We start from the raw sequence: 24150 nt of genomic DNA, 5'->3' as shown, positions 1-24150 counted from the left end.
ATGTACACATGATCCCCTGCTTACATCTCATTGTGCAACATGTGAATGTTTTAATGGGAACTAAATGCAATGTCTGAAAGGGGTACAAAATATTTCCAAAGCAGGACCTCCACCCGGACAAACAATACAAGTACACAGTTCATGAAAAACAATATTTTTTGTTATTGTCATTGTAAGTGGGCCTAAACACTTATATTAGAAATGGAAATGACTGCTGTCATTTGATTATAATAATAAGAGAATGTTGTCTGTCTATCTGTGTTGGCCCTGCGATGAGGTGGGGACTTGTCCAGGGTGTACACCGCCTTCCGCCCGAATGCAGCTGAGATAGGACAAGCGGTAGAAACTGGATGGATGGATGGAGATTGAACTTATTTAGTCAGGTTTGGGACAGGTGTGCTGCTGGTGTAGCCACAGTGTGCACGTCTGATGTTGCTCACATGGGCTCCACTCAATGCTCAGGGAGTTTTTGCATTTGCTCAAACACATGAAAAATTAGAGGGAACATTGGTTCTGGGTATTTGTTCTGTTGTGTTTATGTTGTGTTATGGTGCGGATGTTCTCCCGAAATGTGTTTGTCATTCTTGTTTGGTGTGGGTTCACAGTGTGGCGCATATTTGTAACAGTGTTAAAGTTGTTTTTACGGACACCCTCAGTGTGACCTGTATGGCTGTTGACCAAGTATGCCTTGCATTCACTTGTGTGCGGGAAAAGCCGTAGATATGTGATTGGGCCGGCACGCAAAGGCAGTGCCTTTAAGGTTTATTGGCGCTCTGTACTTCTCCCTACGTCCGTGTACCACTCCGTACGAGGTTTTAAAAAAGTCATAAATTTTACTTTTTGAAACCAATACCGATAATTTCCGATATCACATTTTAAAGCATTTATCGGCCGATAATATCGGCAGTCCGATATTATCGGACATCTCTAGTTACAATAAATATTGTACTGGTTTTGAAAATAAAAAATATCAAAATGGACCCCGCATGTTTTCATTTCTCAAAGTTAGGACACCCCTGCTCTACTGCATGTTGTTATTTGTATTATAATGTGTAGTTGTTCTTACTTTCAAAGCCTTGATGGCCTGAGATCCAGAGTAGTCAAACTCTCCAGCCTGGCCAATAGACAGCCCACCAGAGCCCAGTACCAACACCTTGGACACCTTCACTCACAACGTTAAAAAGGCAAAGCAGATCAAGAATGATGTAACATTTCAATAAGAAAATACCAAAAAATGTTAGGTCTTTCAGACAATAACTTGGTTTTCTACATTTCTGGAACTACGGTTGTACGGTACTAGTATAACATCACGGTACTAAACTATATATGAAAGTACCGGTTCCCCTTTTTTTTTCTCTTAACCCTTGTGTAATGTTCATATTGTTACTCAGCCAGCGTTTGTGGGTCTGATGGACCCGTTGTATTTTGTGGCTTTTAATGCCTCACAATCAAACACTTTTATGTTAGAATACTGAACAGATGTTTACCTTATCCCAATAAGTGTATGGTCATTAAATATGTATTCTGATGTATGTTCTTCACAGAAAATGAGCCAAAGTCAGTGAGTCTGTTTGAAAAAGGTGATAAAGGTGAAGTTATAACACTGAAACACCCTCAGGAAGAAGTGCTTTAAGACATGCCTAGTAGGCAGTGTTTTAGTTACTTCTAAATCACTAATCCTGGCCTCCATGGCGACAAATAAAGTAAGTTTCTTACAAGTACCATTATCACTGGAGGACGAGGAATAACTACACATGCTTCACTACACACTGTAGGAGGATACAATAGCTCACTGGCGTCACCGCTGTCACCGTTCCTGAATGTAAACAAACGCCATGGGTGGATCTACACCTGACATCCACTGTAATGATACCTAGTACAATAGCATATCTAGTCGATACTACTATGATTACATATTTTTTCTTTTTAAAGAAAACTCATATCATGTTTATAAAGTCATGAAATACGTCCCTGGACACATGAGGACTTTGAGTATGAACGAAGTATGATCCCGTAACTACTTGGTATCGGATCGATACCTAAATTTCTTGTATCATCCAAAACTAATGTAAAGTATCAAACAACAGAAGAATAAGTGATTATTACATTTTAACAGAAGTGTAGATTGAACATGTTGAAACAGAAAATAAGCAGATCAACAGTAAATGAACAAATATTAATAATACATTTTTACAGTTTGTCCCTCATAATGTTGACAAAATAATAGAATGATAAATGACAATGTTACTGCATACGTCAGCAGACTAATTAGGAGCCTTTGTTTGTTTACTTACTAATAAAAGACAAGTTGTCTAGTATGTTCACTATTTTATTTAAAGACTAAATTGTCCTTGGATTGCAATAAGAAACATATGTTTAATGTACCCTAAGATTGTTTTGTTAAAATAAAGCCCATAATGCAGTTTTTTGTGGTCCCCTTTATTTAGAAAAGTATCGAAAATACATTTTGGTACCGGTACCAAATTATTGGTATCGGGACAATCCTATCTGGAACACACTACAGCAGTGTTTTTCAACCTTTTTTGAGCCAAGGCACATTTTTTGCGTTGAAAAAATCCGGAGGCACACCACCAGCAGAAATCAGAAATTCAGTTGACAGTAAAAAGTTGTTGTCGCAATTGTTGGATATGACTTTAAACCATAAGCAAGCATGCATCAATATAGCTCTTGTCTCAAAGTAGGTGTACTGTCACCACCTGTCACATCACACTGACTTATTTTGATTTTTTTGCTGTTTCCCTGTGTGTAGTGTTTTAGTTCTTGTCTTGCGCTCCTATTTTGGTGGCTTTTTCTCTTTTTTTGGTATTTTCCTGTCGCAGTTTCATGTCTTTCTTTGAGCAGTATTTCCCGCATCTACTTTGTTTTAGCAATCAAGAATATTTCAGTTGTTTTTATCTTTCTTTGTGGGGACATTGTTGATTGTCATGTCATTTTCGGATGTATATTGTGGACGCCGTCTTTGCTCCACAGTAAGTTTTTGCTGTTGTCCAGCATTCTGTTTTTGTTTACTTTGTAGCCAGTTCAGTTTTAGCTTCGTTCTGCATAGCCTTCCCTAAGCTTCAATGCCTGTTCTTCAGGGCACTCACCTTTTGTTTATTTTTGGTTTAAGCATAAGACACCTTTTTACCTGCATTTACAAAGCAATTAGCTACCGGCTGCCACCTACTGATATGGAACAGTATTACACGGTTACTCTGCCAAGCTCTAGACAGCACGGACACTCAACAAAAACAACACATCATTTGCAGAATATAATTACTGCTTTGCAAAAAATGTTTTAACCCAAATATGTGAAATTAGATAATCTCTCACGGCACACCAGACTATCTCACGGCACACTAGTGTGCCGCGGCACAGTGGTTGAAAAACACTGCACTACAGATCTCACCTGCACTCTGGGAGGGATGTACGGTTTCTTGGGCATGACGGACGCTATGTTGGCATCCTGTCCTTTTTGGATCAAGGCCATGAAGGTGTCGAAGAGGAACTGCCCAGCCGCAAGACAATATCAAAGCCAATATTGACACTGAGATACACGCAAGGGTTTCAAATTTATTAAGCAAGTGGAGGTCTGTAAATACCTCGGTGTCGGTGGGGCCTCCTTTGGCCTCTGGGTGGAACTGAGCCGTGAAAATAGGTTTAGTGTTGTGCATGATGCCCTGCAAAACATCCCAAATGTGAGCGTGGACTGTGAAATCAAGTCGGCTGCATTATTCTCTCAGCCGTTCTTGGAGGTCACCCCACTTCCACTACATATTTCATGAGTGGAGGAATGTTTATTCATGGGGGAGAAATCCATGTGGCGTGTTTTGCTGGAAGTCATTTGCAGTGAACGGAACCCACCTCATTTGTGCCATCATTGGCGTTGATGAAAAGCGGGCTCCATCCTGGGGGAAGGGACTCGCTGTCTATGCCGTAGCCGTGGTTCTGGGCCGTAATGAAGGCCTGGCCGGTCATCAGATTCAGTACCGGCTGATTCTGGCCTCTGAGGAACACACACACACACACACACAAATGACCTGATTTTTTTCTACCCTTCCTACTGCCCGGGGCTGAAATGCAGGTTGCCAGCATGAGAGGCGAGAATGCTGACTACCAAGCTAAAAGCCCAGACTACCACCTCGATAGCCAGCACTGCTCTCAAAGTTGTCAGGGAGTGAGGTTTACAAACGTAAACATGGCCCAGCCTCCATTACACACACCTCCCTAAACCGCACTCTCAATCCGGGTCACGGCACCATTGCAATCCGTGTGGTTCAGTACCTGCTTTTTCTGTTCCGCCCGGTGCTCAAACCCAGGTTGTCCACATGAGAGAAGAGCATGCTAACTACTGAGCAAAAAGCCTAGGCACTGCTCTTGAAGTTGTCAGGGAGTGAGGTTTACCAACTCTATACCATCCGGGTCACAGCACCATTGTAGCGATTGTGCACTCATTCAGCTGCGTCCTGTTTTTCCTACTGTTCCACCCGGTGCTCAAACCTGGGTCGTCCGCATGAGAGACAGGTGTGCTAACTACTGAGCTAAAAGCCCAAGCACTGTTCTTGAAGTTGTCAGGGAGTGAGGTTTACCAACTCGATACCATCCGGGTCACGGCACCATTGTAGCGATTGTGCACTCACTCTTTCGGCTGCGTCCTTTTTTTCCTACTGCTCCACTCGCTGCTGAAACCGACGAGCGTGCCAACTACCGAGCTAAAAGCCCAGGCACTGCTCTTGAAGTGGTCAGGGAGTGAGGTTTACCAACTCTATACCATCCGGGTCACGGCACCATTGTAGCGATTGTGCACTCATTCAGCTGCGTCCTGTTTTTCCCTACTGTTCCACCCGGTGCTCAAACCTGGGTCGTCCGCATGAGAGACAGGTGTGCTAACTACTGAGCTAAAAGCCCAAGCACTGTTCCTGAAGTTGTCAGGGAGTGAGGTTTACCAACTCGATACCATCCGGGTCACGGCACCATTGTAGCGATTGTGCACTCCCTCTTTCAGCTGCGTCCTGTTTTTCCCTACTGTTCCACCCGGTGCTCAAACCTGGGTCGTCCACATGAGAGACAGGTGTGCTAACTACCGAGCTAAAAGCCCAAGCACTGTTCCTAAAGTTGTCAGAGAGTGAGGTTTACCAACTCGATACCATCCGGGTCACGGCACCGTTGTAGCAATTGTGCACTCACTCTTTCAGCTGCGTCCTGTTTTTCCTACTGTTCCACTCGCTGCTCAAACCAGACAAGCGTGCTAACTACTGGCTAAAAGCCCAAACACTGCTACTGAAGTTGTCAGGGAGTGAGGTTTACCAACTCGATACCATCCGGGTCACGGCACCATTGTGTACTCATTCTTACGGCTGGGTTGTGTTTTTTCTGTTGTCCCACCCAATGCTCAAACTCAGGTCACCATGCATAAAAGACGAGAATGCTGACTACCGAGCTAAAAGCCTGTTCTCATGTCAGGGAAGAAGGTTTAAAGTCTAAACTCACCTGTTGCCCATCGGTAGCTTGTAAGACTTTGCTCCAGCAGCGAGGGCAGTGATCTGATTGCCCATGCAGATTCCAAACACCGGCTCGGGGCGAGCACTCTGCAAAACCTACACAAATAAAATGGAAAACCTCAGAAGTTATTCGCTTGGTTTTGCTCAAATAAGTTAAAAAATAATCTTAGCCTGTTTCCTATTTACAGGGCACGAATTTAACCCTCTCATTTGTCGTAATGCCCTAAAAAATTGACCAACTTTTGCGGCATCAACTTTCCGTGACCGCCCTTCAGTTTCACTTTTTACTTGTTAATGGACGGGGAATATAATGTTCGGACGGCATAATAACTCGCAATTAAATTCCAGATGGTTCATATAGTCACCCCGCCATTTATTAATGCATTTTTGGGAACACAAAGTCAGGCGGTCCAACTAGTTCATCTTACTTAGTAAACACACCTACATGTCACACTAAAAACAACGCCAACACTGTCATAAACCTGTGCCATAAAGTGAGACCACACTAAACAAAAATGACAAACACATTTCGGGGGAATATTTGCACTGCAACACAACATGAACACAACAGAACACATTCCCAGAATTCCTTGCAGCACCAACTCTTTCGGGACGCTAGTCATTTGGCTTTGCTTCACGCCGTGTGTTTGAGAGAGCACTGCTGTGTTTAGATGGAGACAGGTGTGGACAATATTGGAGACACTTGTCCCCACACTAAAAGTATACAGCTAAGGAGAAAAACTATATGATGTTGCTTTCATTTTGACAATACAGCGTCCATCAGCTGCTGTGACAGAGTTAATGAGGTGAGGAAACACTGTCACTCCTGGTTTTCTATGTTGTTGGCCAAACTGTCATACTGAACCACAAGGGGGCGTTGGAGAAAAACATCTTGTTTATTACACTTTATCTTCATTAGCCAAACTGCTTTGTTTTGACATCAAAAAGTATACGCCATTTTTTTTTTACATTACTTGTTTTTTCATGTAACAAAGTAATACTTTAAAGGCCTACTGAAACCCACTAATACCGACCACGCAGTCTGATGGTTTATATATCAATGATGAAATCTTAACATTGCAACACATGCCAATACGGCCGGGTTAACTTATAAAGTGACATTTTAAATTTCCCGGGGAACTTCCGGTTCAAAACGCCTTTGGAGGATGACGTATGCGCGTGACGTCGCGAGGTCAGCGGAAGTGTTTGGACCCTATTGGACACAATACACAGAGCTCTGTTTTCTTCGACAAAATTCCACAGTATTCTGGACATCTGTGTTGGTGAATCTTTTGCAATTTGTTTAATGAACAATGGAGGCTGCAAAGAAGAAAGCTGTAGGTGGGATCGGTGTATTAGCGGCTGGCTGTAGCAACACAACAAGGAGGACTTTGTTGGATAGCAGAGCTAGCGCCGGCGACCTCACGTTGACTCCGGGCCGCGGACCGCATCGTCGGTCGCTGGAACGCAGGTGAGCACGGGTGTTGATGAGCAGATGAGGGCTGGCTGGCGTAGGTGGAGCGCTAATGTTTTTATCATAGCTCTGACGAGCTTCCGTTGCTAAGTTAGCGTCGTTAGCAACAGCATTGCCAGGCTTCGACAGGCGGCACAGCATTAACCGTGTATTTACATGTCCAGTGTTTGGTTTGGTGTCTCCTGATAGTAGTATTGTTGATCTTCTGTCTATCCTTCCAGTCAGGGATTTATTTATTTTGTTTCTATCTGCATTTGAGACAGATGCTATCACGTTAGCTCATGCTAAAGAGCTGCGTCGATGTATTGTCGTGGAGATAAAAGTCACTGTGAATGTCCATTTCGCCTTCTCGACTCTCATTTTCAAGAGGATACAGTATCCGAGGTGGTTTAAAATACAAATACGTGATCCACAATAGAAAAAGGAGAGAGTGTGGATTCCAATGAGCCAGCTTGTACCTAAGTTACGGTCAGAGCAAAAAAAGATATCTCTTGAACTGCATTCTAGTCCGTCACTTTAACGTTCCTCATCCACGAATCTTTCATCCTCGCTCAAATTAATGGGGTAATCGTCGCTTTCTCGCTCCGAATATCTCTCGCTCCATTGTAAACAACGGGGAATTGTGAGCAGCACATAGAATGGATCTGCTATTCCCGTTTAAATAAAAAAAAATCATTTCAGTAGGCCTTTAATGTGCCTTATAATGCGCTGTGCCTTTTGTATGAAAACAAACCTGACAAGACTCGCTCATTGGCAGTGCGCCTTTATAATCCGGTGCGCCCTACAAAGACCAGTTTTTTCAGAACTCTTTGTAGGGAGAAAAATACAGTTTTATATTTTTCAATATTGGGTCTCTCCCTTTTGCAGGGAAGAGTCCTCCTTTTATTCTCAGGCTGTCTAAATAATGAGGGGACTGGAATTGATGATTAACAAAAAGGAGTACGTACAAACAATATCGATTCCAGCGCTAGAGAAAGGAGGACCAAGGCGTCTAAAGTCCAAAGCATTCTCAAAAAATGGTTGCTCTCCACACATGTCTATCTTGTTGGTCGAAACTGAAAGTTAACTTTACTCGCTCTCCGCACCCGGTGCATCCTAACACATTTAAAACTAGAGGGAAATAGAATGTGTGCGTATAAATACAGGCCTCGGATTTTAACTTTTTAAGGTCAAGGCAAGTGTTTCCTTAAAGGAGGGCTCATATTTTAGGGCACCAAGGAAAGTTAGAAGGGCACCAAGGCAATCATTTTCTTTCCAGGCAGGGGCTCCAAAGCATGCATGCATAAATATACAGTTTTTTTTTAAATTCATTATTAATATAAACTTGTCAGCTTTTTGTCATTTCATGATGCCTTTATCTCTATTTTTACCTTTTTGATAGAGGGAAGTATTTTTATTTTTATTTTTTTAAAGTTATGTACATGTAGATGCTGTATCGGGACAGATCCATTAAGAGTTTGAGCAGAAATATGTCATATAGGAATTAACTATGCACAATAAAACATTAACAAAATGACGTGTCAAATGGTTTTTAAAGTATTACTTTGTGACATGAAAAAAACAAGTAGTGCAAAAAAGACATGGCGTATACTTTTTGATGTCAAAATAAAACAAAGCAGTTTGGCTAATGAAGATAAAAGTCTAAAACAAGATGTTCTTCTCCAACGCCCCCTTGTGGTTCAGTACAACAGTTTGGCCAACAACAGAGAAAACCACCTCATTAACTCAGTCACAGCAGCTGATGGATGCTGTATTGTCAAAATGAAAGCAACATCATATAGTTTTTCCTCCTTCGCTGTATAATTTTAGTGTGGGGACAAGTGTCTCCAATATTGTCCACACCTGTCTCCATCTAAACACAGCAGTGCGCTCTCAAACACACGGCGTGAAGCGAGGGAAAATGACTGTAGCGTCCCGAAAGAGTTGGTGCTGCAAGGAATTCTGGGAATGTGTTCTGTTGTGTTTATGTTGTGTTGCGGTGCAAATATTCCCCCGAAATGTGTTTGTCATTTTTGTTTAGTGTGGTCTCACTATATGGCACAGCTTTATGACAGTGTGACATGTAGGTGTGTTGACTAAGTATACTCCGAGGGGATGACGCTGGAGCTAGATTAACAAAGTTGGACCGCTGTAATAAATAAGCCAAACAACGCTAGTGCACATGCGCCTGACTTCGTGTTCCCAAAAATGCAATAAATGACGGGGTGACGTAAAGAGAAATAAACAAATCAGGTTCTTTTCCTACCTTGCGGACATTCTGGATGAGTGTCTGAGCGAGAGACGGATCCCCTGGTCCATTGGAGATGAACAGGCCGTCATAGTTCAGACTCAGCAAGTCCTGGTCCCAGGGCACCAGGTGGACCTCTGCACCTCGCTAGCACGTAGACAATTCATTTCATCTCTCGTTTAGTCAAGACTCGTGGTATTTGCTACCAATTTACACAAATTATTAAAGATCATATTTAAACATTTGACTCACGAGAACAACAAATAACTTTGAAATACAACCCATGAAAAAAAAATTACAGTGAATTTATGTAGCAAAATTACAACTTTTTATAATTAACATTTTACATGAATGACTCGCTCACCTTAACGAGCAGGCGAATGATGTTGTGCTTTATTCCGCAATCAACTGCCACCACTTTGACAGGATTTCCTCTCCCGAAAACTTGAGTTCCCTGTGGGAGAACCATAAGATTAAGAATAGGTTAAAAAAAATAAAAAATAAAAATCACAATAAATATTTGGAGCAGTTAAAGAAAAACTGCACTTTTTGGGCGAACTTTCCTAGCATTCAAAATCTTTATGTAAGACAATAACACACATCTATGCATCCTAAACTGTAAATAAATGCTAGCAAAAGTCAGGTAACAATGGAGCTAATGAGCGTGGCTCTATTTCGCCTACATTGCGCTTTAAAAAACATCCAAAAGCCTCCTTCGAGGTTTTATATACATTGAGTATATATGTAGTATCCAGTAACATTCATAATAACCTGTAATATTTACATATTTTGATCATGCTGTAAGTATATGTAGTATCTAGTAACATTCTTATGTAATATTTACATATTTTGATCATGCTGTAAGTATATATGTAGTATCTAGTAACATTCATAATAACATGTAATATGGACATATTTTGATTATTAATTTCATGGACATCACAACGCTCACTTTCCCTTCAACAACAACAAGACTACTAATCATGGCAGACTTGATGAGAGACAACAAAGACTATTTTGGGACAAATTATTTCTATGTTTGATCCTGAATATATTGGAGGATGACCTACAAATTTAAGAAGATGTGTGCTAAACAGATGCAGCTTTAGTCAAACACTAAGCATCATGTAGCAGTATTGCTAAGTGCTAAACAAGATATACAAACATAATAAAACAATCACTTACTGTACAATATCTGCTCTCACTGGGATAAAGACTGATGGGATGTTTATATCCTTCCCTTTAAATCAACAATCATAATCCTCACAAAGGATTAAAAAAACATTTTCCGTGACTTCTCGCCATCTGTGGGTCTAAGTTGGATGTCAAAGTTAAAGGTAAAGTCCCGATAGTCACACACACACTAGGTCTGGTGAAATTATCCTTTGCATTCAACCCATCCCCATGTTCACTCCCTGGGAGGTGAGGGGAGCAGTGAGCAGCAGCGGTGGCCGCGCTCGGGAATCATTTGGTGATTTAACCCCCAATTCCAACCCTTGATGCTGAGTGCCAAGCAGGGAGGTAATGGGCCCCATTTTTATAGTCTTTGGTATGACTCGGCCGGGATTTGAACTCACGACCTTCCAATCTCCGGGCGGACACCGAGCAGGTCAAGTTGACCAACTTGTGGGTTTATGTCCACAACCTTCTACTATCCAGGTGAGGCATGATTTATAATCTACAATTAACTTTCACCAACTCAGAAGTGATGCAGCAGCTCAATATGTCAATATAGCAGCATAAGCTAGTTCTCCCTCTGTGGTCAAGGTGCCGCTAAAAGTAGTGTCAGAATAATTGTATTTAAGTTATCACAAAACTTTGTGTTTCCATGAGTTCCCGGCGAGAGGACAAAAGCTGTCTTTGATCCAACCAAGCAAAAGGCTTGTAAAACTCCACTGTGTACGATGGGAGGAGACATGAGGGGTTCAGTTTCTTTGATCTATTGTGATTCACAGTAAGATCTTATCTCGACCCGAGATCTACAAAGCAGAGAGAAAGCAGGACCTGCCCAAGCTCCAGGCATCTTTTTGTTGAACTGTTTTGTGACCGAAGGCAAGAGCTGTTTACGACCCCCGTCACTTTAGAAACAGCTGTTGCTATGTAATCAGGGAAAGTCCAAATAAAAGAGGCGGCGTAGAATTCTCTTGCCAGAGCGTGTTGGAAGACTGTACAAAGAGTACAGCCCAGACGTTTCTCCTCAATGAGCTAAATTGAATTCTGTCTCGGTTTAATTCCTTGCTTCTTGTCTGTTTAATAGATGTCATCGGGGTTTTGAACCTGACAAGTAGTTCCTCTGTGTTGGCGCTTATAATAACATCACTAATACTTGTTAATATTCAGGTCAGGGCATGTAAATGGAGTATTGTTGGCACTTTTTTTTTTTTTAGAGGGTTTTATGGAGTATTTTCATTAGCTTCATTGTTAGCCACCTCGTGTCTGCCATGTTTTACAATTTAGAATGCATAAAAAAAGAAACGTATGTTCTTGTCTGGCATGAGAATGGTGAATGATAGGCGACATTGCAAAAAAAGTGCAGTTCCCCTTTAGGGAAAAACTTGTGTTACTTTTGTGGACACATCTGCCACCAGGTTAGTTCGGTTGGGATCTGACATCTCAACAGGTTGCCCGTCAAACTCAATCTTCCCCAGAACAGTGCCCTGAGGAGGAAGGTCAAACATGAGTGGTCCATCAAGTCAAGTATGACCTGACGATTATATTTCTTGCACCTTGTCTCTGATGATCTTAGTCAACATCCTGGTGTCGATCCCAAAGAGCGCGGGAACCTTGAAATAAGTACAGTCCACTTTGAAAACCAGCAGAACCACAGAGTCCAGACCTGGCAGTGTACCCACCTTCTCCTCTTGTAGCCACTGACCCAGAGACTTGACAGAGTTCCAGTGGCTGTACTCCTGACTGTAGTCCTGAACCAGGAGACCAGATACCTTCAGACACAGAAGCACAATTTAAAGGCCTACTGAAAGCCACTACTACCGACCATGCAGTCTGATAGTTTATATATCAATGATGAAATCTTAACATTGCAACACATGCCAATACGGCCGGGTTAACTTATGAAGTGCAATTTTAAATTTCCCGGGGAACTTCCGGCTCAAAACGCCTTTGGAGGATGACGTATGCGCGTGACGTAGCCAGTTTAACAGAGGTAATACGAAATAGCTCTGTTTTCATTTCATAATTCCACAGTATTCTGGACATCTGTGTTGGTGAATCTGTTGCAATTTGTTCATTGCATTATGGAGAAAGAAGCTGAGCAAGCAAAGAAGAAAGTCGGTGCGAAGCGGAGTATTTTGCGAGGGAAGTCAGCAACACAACACAGTCGGTGTTTCATTGTTTACATTCCCGAAAGATGCAGCCAAGATCGAAGAACTCGGACAACACAGACTCTTACCAGGAGGACTTTGACTTCGTTAACAGACGCAGACGCGATACCGTGAGTACGCTTCCAAACATTTGATCGCTTGCTATAACTAGCTCGAGCTAGTAGCTAGGAGCTAGCATAACAAACACCTAGGTGTTTGTTATGCGGGATTAATTTGTGGCATATTAAATATAAGCCTGGTTGTGTTGTGGCTAATAGAGTATATATATGTCTTGTGTTTATTTACTGTTGTAGTCATTCCCAGCTGAATATCATGTCCCACCCGTGCGCTTCCAAACATTTGATTGCTTGCCCGTACGTGCGTGTCATGTACGTAACTTTGGTTAAATATATAAGCTTTATGAACCTTGGGTTAGGTGAACGGTTCTTTGGGCTGAGTGAGTGTGTGTGTTGTGCAGGTGTTTGAATTGTATTGGCGGGTTATATATACGGGATCCCGTCCATATTACCCGCTCGAGCTATAACTAGCTCGAGCTAGTAGCTAGTAGCTAGGAGCTAGCATAACAAACACCCAGGTGTTTTTATGTGGGATTCATTTGTGGCATATTAAATATAAGCCTGGTTGTGTTGTGGCTAATAGAGTATATATATGTCTTGTGTTTATTTACTGTTTTAGTCATTCCCAGCTGAATATCAGGTCCCACCCGGCTCTCACAGCATCTTCCCTATCTGAATCGCTTCCACTCCCCACTAGTCCTTCACTTGCACTTTACTCATCCACAAATCTTTCATCCTCGCTCAAATTAATGGGGAAATTGTCGCTTTCTCGGTCCGAATCTCTCTCACTTCATGCGGCCATCATTGTAAACAAAAGGGAACTTTGCGTATATGTTCAATTGACTACGTCACGCTACTTCCAGTAGGGGCAAGCCTTTTTTTATCAGATACCAAAAGTTGCGATCTTTATCGTCGTTCTCTACTAAATCCTTTCAGCAAAAATATGGCAATATCGCAAAATGATCAAGTATGACACATAGAATAGATCTGCTATCCCCATTTAAATAAAAAAAATTAATTTCAGTAGGCCTTTAAACTTCACTTAAAAAAAAGGCCCAAAGAAGTTAAACAGAATTGTGTAAATTGAAATAATGTGAGCATTAAAATACCAAAAATGACTATTTAGCAATGGATTAATCATTAACACTATATTGCAACCTTTTTAATGTAATATTCATGTCACATTCGCAGCAATTCATGCAAATTGCATAGCTCAGACCTACTTCCTGTTCCTGTCTACACTGCTTTGCCTTCTGGGTAATGTAGTAAACTAACATATACCTATACATAAATAAATAGTATACCTATACATGCGTTTGTATATTTATTTAACCTTTATTTATCTGGGGTAGAGAAATTTAGAACATGGGTTTATTAAAGTGTGAGCTTTTTGAGCTAATTGTGCAACCGTTGACCCTACAGTCGTTAAACCTGGTATGTGACACTTGTTACTCTGTTAGCATGCTAACATTAAAGTGCTAACTCGTTAAGCTAACTGTTAGCCAGCTAACGTTAGCATGCTAACAGTTAGCTCGTGTCACATAAGTTATATGACTAAGGTGTACGGCTGGGGAATTGGAGTAAAAGTGTAAAATGAGCTTAAAAAGTTAGCACTTTAATGTTAGCATGCTAACAGAGGAACAACTTTTTACACTTTTACTCCAATTCCCCAGCCGTACACCTTAGTCATATAACTTATGTGACACAAGCTAACTGTTAGCATGCTAACGTAAGTGTGCTAACATGCTAACATTAACATGCTAACTTCTTGAACTTGTTTTGCAACCGTGTACACCAGAGACATATAACTTGGTATGTGACATTTGTTAACTGTTAGCATGCATGCGATAGCCTGCTGGCAAGCTAACTTAAGCATGCTAAGTTTTTCATCTAATTTTAAACTTTTTCCTCTATTTTTGCAGCCATACACCTTTTGATAATATAAGTTCAAGTTAAGTTAAAGTTAAAGTACCAATGATTGTCACACACACACTAAGTGTGTTGAAATTTGTCCTCTGCATTTGACCCCAGGTGAGGGGAGCAGTGAGCAGCAGCGATGGCCACGCTCCGGAATCATTTTGGCGATTTAACCCCCAATTCCAACCCTCAATGCTGAGTGCCAAGCAGGGAGGTAATGGGTCCCATTTTTTTAGTCTTTGGTATGACTCGGCCGGAGTTTGAACTCACAACCTACAGATCTCAGGGCGGACACTAACCACTAGGCCACTAAGTAGGTTGGTATAACCTGGTATATGAAACATGCTAACGTTTGCACACATGCTAAAGTTTTAGACTAGCTGTGTAGCTCATTTTGTACGGTCACACCTAGAATTCTCGGATTCAGAGACTCTGCACCATCTTAAAAGTATGGCGGATCCGACGACCCCCGGCCAGAGGTCCAGGGCACAGGTAGCAGAGCCCATCAACATTTCTGAAAGGAATTTTCTCGCTAACCTCCAACTTCCGAGGACAAAGCTACGAACTATGGGAGACCGGGCTTTCTGCTCCGCCGCTCCTAGTCTGTGGAACGCTCTCCCTGACCACCTGAGGGCACCACAGACTGTGGATGCTTTTAAAAAGGCTTAAGAACCCTTCTTTTTTAAAAAGCATTTTTATAGACAACATCACACTATTACATATGCATACTAGCTCTAGCTATTAGGCTGTTCTAGTTTTTATTTTTATTTATTTTTATTATGTTTTTATTATTATTATTTTTTTTTTTATACACAGTAGCACTTTGAGGTTGTTTGCTCAATGTAAAGTGCTTTTTACAAATAAAATATATTAGTATTATTATTATTAATAATGCTGGCCTAGCAAGGGCAACATTTACATGACAGATATGTTGAAGTGTGATGATAATCTCCCATTGTCTCATTTACCAACAAAACTAAACGCTATAGAACACAATCCAGTTCACAAATGGTCTTTAACGTGAGGAGGTTAAAGTGTTGGAACATACCATAAATTCCAGACTATAAACCGCTACTTTTTTCCTACGCTTTGAAAACTATGGATTTGTCTTCGCTAACGACCGTAATGTTTTGCGTTCCATAGTTTTCATTTAACCCAAGCAGAGACGCTGAAATAGTGTGGTATTGTTTGTGCTACGGCGCCATCATTTGGACGAGTTCGCTCAATGCAGTCGCTGCCGGATTAATGTAATTTTAAAGCTTTGAACCGGAAGTAGAAGTGCCGTTCCGTCTTCTAATCGTCCATAGTGTTTCTACTGGTATGGATTCTTCATTCATCACTCCAAGCAACTTTGGTAAGTTTTACAATATATCTAAAACAATTCATGTTTTAGTTAAAACCGTCCCATGTGTGATGTTGGTAGGAGTGTTTTCATGTACGTGCTATCGTAATGTCATCAAGCTAAGGTTGTTAACATTAGCCAATATGCTAACAGGTTTACCAGTGTCTGTGTTGGTATTAATAACTTACAACTGCATTCTTTTTGTATTGTTTCAGTTTCACAAATTACTCAGTAAATTCAAAAAAACGTCACCGTGGAGTTATTGAGTCTGTTTAGCTGATCGGAGAGCTAGCTTGCGCAGCTAGTGGGTCCATGACAATGACTTCTGTTTTGTTTGATCAGCTGTTTTACTGCCTTGTTGCAGACACCGTTTGGAAACAATTAAGGTATTTAAACAAACATTCACAAAATACTTCCGTATAAATAACTAATTTCACAACATATATGTCTGCGGTTTATAGTCCGGCGCGGCTTATATATGGAAAAATATGTTTTCCTTTTTAAAATGTAGTGGGTGTGGCTTATATACGCGCTCTATAGTCCGGAAAATATGGTACGTTCGTAAATTGAGGTTCTACTATTTTCTAAAGTATGTGCTTTTTGAGGTTAAAGTTACAAAGAACACTTAAAAGATTGATAAAAATGTTATTAAATTACAAGTTGATTCAACGGTAGTAAAAAAAAAATAGCATCAAAACATTGCAGTTTTTTCCACAGGTTTCAAAGAGTAACAAAAGGTGAATATTTAACACGAGACATACCTGGATGCGATCAGACTCCACATGTTTCCTCAGACCAAGTTCATCCAGCTCTTGCGTGTTCGGTACCCCGTAGTTTCCTACAATAGGGTAGGTCAACGTCAGGATCTGACCCCTGTAGCTGGGGTCTGTCAAGGCCTCGGGATACCTAAAGACGGAGGATGGGACCATGGGAAGGTTGCATCGTGGTGAGGCAGAACCACTTTTTGCTCGCTGATATGACGAAGACACCCGAAGGGCTGACCTACCCGACAAGGCCGGTATTGAAGACCAGTTCTCCAGCTACAGAAGCATGGTCGCCAAAGGAAAACCCCTTGATCTTGGTGCCATCTTCCAAGATCAAGTGGGCCGTCTGGGCCTGGAGATTATTAGAAACAAGTCCGTATCACCAAGGGTTACAGATAGATAGTTTTGATATAAATAGTGGTATCAGCAGGGGCGGTCAGACCTGTGATCAGTCAATGTGAATGTACCAACTCATATTCACGTCATTGTCCTTTTTGCTCTATTGACCACTGCACATACGAGTTATTTAAAGGCCTACTGAAACCCACTACTACCGACCACGCAGTCTGATAGTTTATATATCAATGATGAAATCTTAACATTATAACACATGCCAATACGGCCGGGTTAACTTATAAAGTGACATTTTAAATTTGCCGCTAAACTTCCGGTTCGAAACGCCTCTGCGGATGACGTATGCGCGTGACGTAGCCCGGCGAACACGGGTATGCCTTCCACATTGAAGCCGATACGAAAATGCTCTGTTTTCATTTCATAATTCCACAGTATTCTGGACATCTGTGTTCGTGAATCTGTTTCAATCATGTTCATTGCATTATGGAGAAGGAAGCCAAGCAAGCAAAGAAGAAAGTTGTCGGTGCGAAATGGACGTATTTTTCGAACGTAGTCAGCCACAACAGTACACAGCCGGCGCTTCTTTGTTTACATTCCCGAAAGATGCAGTCAAGATGGAAGAACTCGGATAACAGAGACTCTAACCAGGAGGACTTTTGATTTGGATACACAGACGCCTGTAGAGAACTGGGACAACACAGACTCTTACCAGGATTACTTTGATTTGGATGACAAAGACGCAGACGTGCTACTGTGAGTATGCAGCTTTGGCTTTTTTTTGCGTATGTACGTAACTTTTTTAAAATATATAAGCTTTATGAACCTTGGGTTAGGTGAACGGTCTTTTGGGCTGAGTGATTGTGTGTGTTGATCATGTGTTTGAATTGTATTGGCGTGTTCTATGGAGCTAGGAGCTAGCAGAGGAGCTAGGAGCTAGCATAACACGTACCGTACCGTACGTGCGCGTCACGTACTAACTTTTTAAAAATATATAAGCTTTATGAACCTTGGGTTAGGTGAACGGTCTTTTGGGCTGAGTGATTGTGTGTGTTGATCAGGTGTTTGAATTGTATTGGCGTGTTCTATGGAGCTAGGAGCTAGCAGAGGAGCTAGGAGCTAGCATAACAAACACGCAGGTGTTATTATGCAGGATTAATTTGTGGCATATTAAATATAAGCCTGGTTGTGTTGTGGCTAATAGAGTATATATATGTCTTGTGTTTATTTACTGTTGTAGTCATTCCCAGCTGAATATCAGGTACCGTGAGTATGCAGCCTTGGCTGCTAAACATTCGATAACTTGACCGTATGTGCGCGTCACGTACGTAACTTTTTAAAAATATACAAGCTTTATGAACCTTGGGTTAGGTAAACGGTCTTTTGGGCTGAGTGATTGTGTGTGTTGATCAGGTGTTTGAATTGTATTGGCGTGTTCTATGGAGCTAGGAGCTAGCAGAGGAGCTAGGAGCTAGCATAACAAACACGCAGGTGTTTTTATGCAGGATTAATTTGTGGCATATTAAATATAAGCCTGGTTGTGTTGTGGCTAATAGAGTATATATATGTCTTGTGTTTATTTACTGTTGTAGTCATTCCCAGCTGAATATCAGGTCACCCTCGGCTCTCACAGCATCTTCCCTATCTGAATAGCTTCAACTCCCCACTAGTCCTTCACTTGCACTTTACTCATCCACAAATCTTTCATCCTCGCTCAAATTAATGGGGAAATTGTCGCTTTCTCGGTCCGAATCTCTCTCACTTCATGCGGCCATCATTGTAAACAATAGGGAACTTTGCGTATATGTTCAACTGACTACGTCACGCTACTTCCGGTAGGTGCAAGCCTTTTTTTTATCAGATACCAAAAGTTGCAATCTTTATCGTCGTTGTTCTATACTAAATCCTTTCAGCAAAAATATGGCAATATCGCGAAATGATCAAGTATGACACATAGAATAGATCTGCTATCCCCGTTTAAATAAAAAAAATTCATTTCAGTAGGCCTTTAAGTATTTGTTTAGATTTTTAGTACAACGTTAATCTTAATTGAACAAAGAGAGGACCGTCTACCAAGCCAAATTCCTTGTGTGTTAAACATACTTGGCCAATAAAAAAAAAGTCTAAAAACAAATGTTTGCAAGGATTTGGTTGAAACCACAAGGTTTCTGCATGTGTCAGCAAATATAAGTTAATGCTTTTTAATGCCACTTTAAAAAAAATGTAAGGCCCGTGTCCTACTGCAGATAATTGTTATATATAGTCAAAAGTGCAGGTCGATACTGAAATATCAATACCGCCGATACCAGATTTTTCTGCTCTAGTATTGATTTTCAAATCAAAATTTTGATAATTTTGATACTTTAGTTATTTGAGATAATGTGTATCATGTCCAGGAGTACAGTGTAAAAAACTAAATTAACTTTTGAATGTTGAATCATTTTGTTTACAACATGTTGAATATTTTCACGTTAACATACTCATGTAACTAAATTACTTTTTATTCTCATAAAAGTTCTTAATTCATTTATATCATTGCTTGTGTTATGTTACTTATTTTTTTGAAACATCATTTGTGTACTTGGTATGATTTTGTCCTCTGTTTTTTCTGTTGTATTAACTTGGCTATGTTATATACGCCACTACCTCAGTATAATTCAGAGTTTCGAATCCAAAAAGTAACTAAATAAATAATAAATAATATAACAAATACACAATATATAATATTAAATGAATAACTTATGTTATTTAAAATACACAACTTATAAAATTTTAGCACACACATTATGTACATTTGCACAAAGTATTAATATATATATACATATATTATATACACAAATACAAATATTTATACACAAACACACAATATAAGGATGTACACACACACACAAATATATATATTTATTAAGGGTGTAACGGTACGTGTATTTGTATTCAACCGTTTCGGTACGGGGGTTTCGGTTCGGTTCGGAGGTGTACCGAACGAGTTTCCACACGGACATATTAAGTAGCTTAGCGCACGTTGTGTAAACAATGCACACTGAGGCACAACACACGGCATGCTAGCGGCGACCGGGGTACAACAACATGTAAAAGCCAGCGCTGGAAGACCCTCCTGCCTCGTTAAGATCTCCCGTTTGGGAACACTTCGGCTTTGCGGTGCGATACAACAATGGAGGACAGAGGTTTGCCGACAGCGGTAGGGTATGCTTCTGACAACACGTCAAACATGCTAACCCATTTGAAGCGTCACCACCCCCAAGTGAACATCGCTTCAAAATAAGAGAAAGACGAGCGTCGTGCAAACACTGCATTCAAGCAGCCTCTCCTCAGCGAGTCAGACAGGGCTAAAGCAAAAACAAATGCCGTTGGTGTTTTTATAGCAGCAGATTTAAGACCATATTGCATTAAAAACTAGATTTTGACCGACTTCTATGGTGGAAGAACAATGAGCCCATATATCCTCTTACTGCCAAGTTAGCCAGGGACTACCTGGAGACATTGTAACTGCAAGCAGGTTTGCTCTTTCTGCAGACAATGTGGATAGACTGATTTTTATGGCAAAATCATGAAGATTGAGTGAAAGTCACCAGGGTTAAAGGCTGGTTGAGGCGTAGTTGACTTGAAACTGTTTAATGTTGCACTTTTTATATGTAGAAGAAAAGTTTTGTCATTTCATTTAATCTGAGCAACAACTTGAGGCAGTTTAATGTTGATTAACGTGGACTTAAACAAGTTGAAAAACTTATTTGGGTGTTACCATTTAGTGATCAATTGTACTGTACTGTGCAATCTACTAATAACAATCTCAATCAATCAAAAAAAGCACTTTATATGTAGAAAGGTTTTGTTAAGAAACCATTCTGAGCCTTATCTTATTTACCGTATTTTTCGGATTATAAGTCGCAGTTTTTTTCATATACTCGAGCGATTTATGTGTGAAATTATTAACACATTACCGTAAAATATCAAATATTATTTATCTAATTCACGGAAGAGATGAAGCAAATGTCAGCAATCGTCACACACACGTCAACCAATAGAAATTATGCGGGGGCGGGTCATGGCCCAAGTGCATTGTGGGTCATGATGGCGGTGTATTGTGAAAAAAAAAGATGCTACATGCTACTACGTCCGTACCTAGGAAAATGGATCATTTCAACATTGGCGGAAACTTATAAAAACTGAGAAGGGCTGAACTAAAATGGCACCGAAAAGGAAATCATATACTGCAGATTACAAGCTGGACGTAGTGAAATATGCAGCAGAGAACGGCAATCGAGCAGCAGAAAGAAAGGACATACCAGAGGCGACACCGGGGAGGAAGATTTCATGGGATTTAGCGATTAGGAGTGACAGATTGTTTGGTAAACGTATAGCATGTTCTATATGTTATAGTTATTTGAATGACTCTTACCATAATATGTTACGTTAACATACCAGGCACGTTCTCAGTTGGTTATTTATGCCTCATATAACGTACACTTATTCAGCCTGTTGTTCACTATTCTTTATTTATTTTAAATTGCCTTTCAAATGTCTATTCTTGGTGTTGGATTTTATCAAATAAATTTCCCCCAAAAATGCGACTTATACTCCAGTGCGACATATACAGTATATGTTTTTTTCCTTCTTTATTGTGCATTTTTGGCCGGTGCGACTTATACTGCGGAGCGACTTATAATCCGAAAAATACGGTAGTTTTTATTTTATATATGTTGACCACATTAACCCTGGCCACGGACCCTGTGTGTATATGTATGTTATTGTTATGCTTATGTGTCCTTGGGCAAGACACTTCACCCTTGCCCCTGATGGCTGCTGGTTAGCGCCTTGCATGGCAGCTCCCGCCATCAGTGTGTGAATGTGTGTGTGAATGGGTGAATGTGGAAATACTGTCAAAGCGCTTTGAGTACCTTGAAGGTAGAAAAGCGCTATACAAGTATAACCCATTTATCATTTATTATTTATTTAGCATTCATGACTGCCTGCTGTTGCACTGATCAGCCTAGTGGTGGCTCACATCCATCACACACACAGCTATTTCTATTTTTGGGCAGAATTATTATAGTGTTCCCAATGTTAAAAGGATAAAGCCATGGTTTACAAATTTGGTAAATAAATAACCAAAAAATTTATATTTTGTTGTTTTCTTACTGTACCGAAAATGAACCGAACCGTGACCTCTAAACCGAGGTACGTACCGAACCGAAATTTTTGTGTACCGTTACACCCTTAATACACACACACACACACACACACACACACACACACACACACACACACACACACACAGGGTATCGAAACAACCCGATACCAAGTAGTATCAAAACTGCGTCTGTCAAACGATACCTGCAATCGGTTCTTTTTGTACCCAGATCAAGAAAAAATTACTGTTACTATGGTTTTGCTCGCAGCCAATCACTGCAAGCGTTCTTTGATTCAATGTGCCATGTGATTGGTCCACCACCACAACAACAATAGTTTGTATGGCGGTAAAGCGGATTGAAGCAGTGCAGAATTGGCTGGTCGTCATTCCGAAATGCCGGCAGCAAAACGGTCAAAGGTATGGTTGTACTGCACGCCTGTGAAGCCGGGTACAAATAAATGCGGCAAGATTATTTCAGGGAAAATGGGGAATACTAGCAACATGATTAAACACCTCATCAAGCACGGAGCAAACTTAAGGTTGGAGAACTGTACTGTGTTTAAAAAGCCGGCTTCTACAACACCAGCATCGTCATCTCAACAGGACACTGCTTAACCGTGGATAACTTTAGGTGATATATAAATGGTTACCATGTTAACAGTACTCATACTTTGTGTGTTAAAACATGTATTGTTTTGGGCATGTCGTAGGCATGTGAGCTAATGCTAGCTTAGCTTGCTCACTAATTAAAACCGAATTAATATTTTGTTGTACATGTTGGTACAGTTATTTAATAAAAAATTTGAGCACTTTCCAAAATGTATTCGTGTAAAAATCTTGAATGGGGAGGAGTGGTGAAAATTACGCAACCCATTAAATTATTTTCACATGATTAATATCGAATGAAGTACTCAGTTGGTATCGGTATCGTTTTAAGGGTACTGGTATCGAAAATGTTTAAACAATACCCAGCCCTAATATACAGTATACACACACACACACACACATATATATATATATATATACATACATACATACATACATACATACATACATACATACATATATATATATATATATATATATATATACACACATGTATGTATATATGTATGTATGTATATATTAGGGCTGCAACTAACAACTGATTTGATAATCGATTAATATGTCGATTATTACTTCGATTAATCGAATAAAAATCGGATAAAAGAGACAAACTACATTTCTATCCTTTCCAGTATTTTATTGAAGAAAAAAACAGCATACTGGCACCATACTTATTTTGATTATTGTTTCTCAGCTGTTTGTAAATGTTGCAGTTTAAAAATAAAGGTTTATAAAAAATTTAAAAAATAAAATAAAAAAGTAGCCTCCGCGCATGCGCATAGCATAGATCCAACGAATCGATGACTAAATTAATCGCAAACTATTTTTATCATCTATTTTAAATCGATTAGTTCTTGCAGTCCTAGTTATTTACATTTTTATGTATATATATATACACACACACACACACACACACACACACACACACACACACACACACACACACACACACACACACACACACACACACACACACACACACACACACACACACACACACACACACACACACACACACACACACACACACACACACACACACACACACACACACACACACACACACACACACACACACACACACACACACACACACACACACACACACACAGTATATTAGTGTGTGTATATATATATATATATCCATTAGGGCTGCGAATCTTTGGGTGTCCCACGATTCGATTCAATATCGATTCTTGGGGTCACGATTCGATTCAAAATCAATTTTTTTTTTCAATTCAACACGATTCTCGATTCAAAAACGATTTTTTCCCGATTCAAAAGGATTGTCTATTCATTCAATACATAGATTTCATCAGGATCTACCCCAGTCTGCTGACATGCAAGCAGAGTAGTAGATTTTTAAAAAGCTTTTATAATTGTAAAGGACAATGTTTTATCAACTGATTGCAATAATGTACA

At 40.3% G+C, this 24150-nt stretch overlaps 1 protein-coding gene across 1 annotated transcript in view; it reads right to left on the bottom strand.

Annotated features, from left to right (window-relative positions):
- The window catches only part of cps1 (carbamoyl-phosphate synthase 1, mitochondrial), a 130577-nt gene that overhangs the window by 104189 nt on the left and 2238 nt on the right, over positions 1-24150 (bottom strand). The window contains exons 2-13 of the mRNA XM_062068881.1: positions 16865-16974; positions 16620-16764; positions 12055-12144; positions 11929-11985; positions 11767-11859; positions 9567-9656; positions 9221-9349; positions 5491-5597; positions 3865-4006; positions 3603-3680; positions 3410-3508; positions 1067-1162 (exon numbers count right to left, since the gene is read on the bottom strand). Coding sequence (XP_061924865.1) covers positions 1067-1162; positions 3410-3508; positions 3603-3680; positions 3865-4006; positions 5491-5597; positions 9221-9349; positions 9567-9656; positions 11767-11859; positions 11929-11985; positions 12055-12144; positions 16620-16764; positions 16865-16974 — 1236 coding nt within the window. The remainder of the gene's footprint in view (positions 1-1066; positions 1163-3409; positions 3509-3602; positions 3681-3864; positions 4007-5490; positions 5598-9220; positions 9350-9566; positions 9657-11766; positions 11860-11928; positions 11986-12054; positions 12145-16619; positions 16765-16864; positions 16975-24150) is intronic.

Source organism: Entelurus aequoreus, linkage group LG14 (assembly GCF_033978785.1).
Source record: "Entelurus aequoreus isolate RoL-2023_Sb linkage group LG14, RoL_Eaeq_v1.1, whole genome shotgun sequence".
Taxonomy (NCBI): domain Eukaryota; kingdom Metazoa; phylum Chordata; class Actinopteri; order Syngnathiformes; family Syngnathidae; genus Entelurus; species Entelurus aequoreus.
This window is presented reverse-complemented; position numbering and strand designations above follow the sequence as displayed.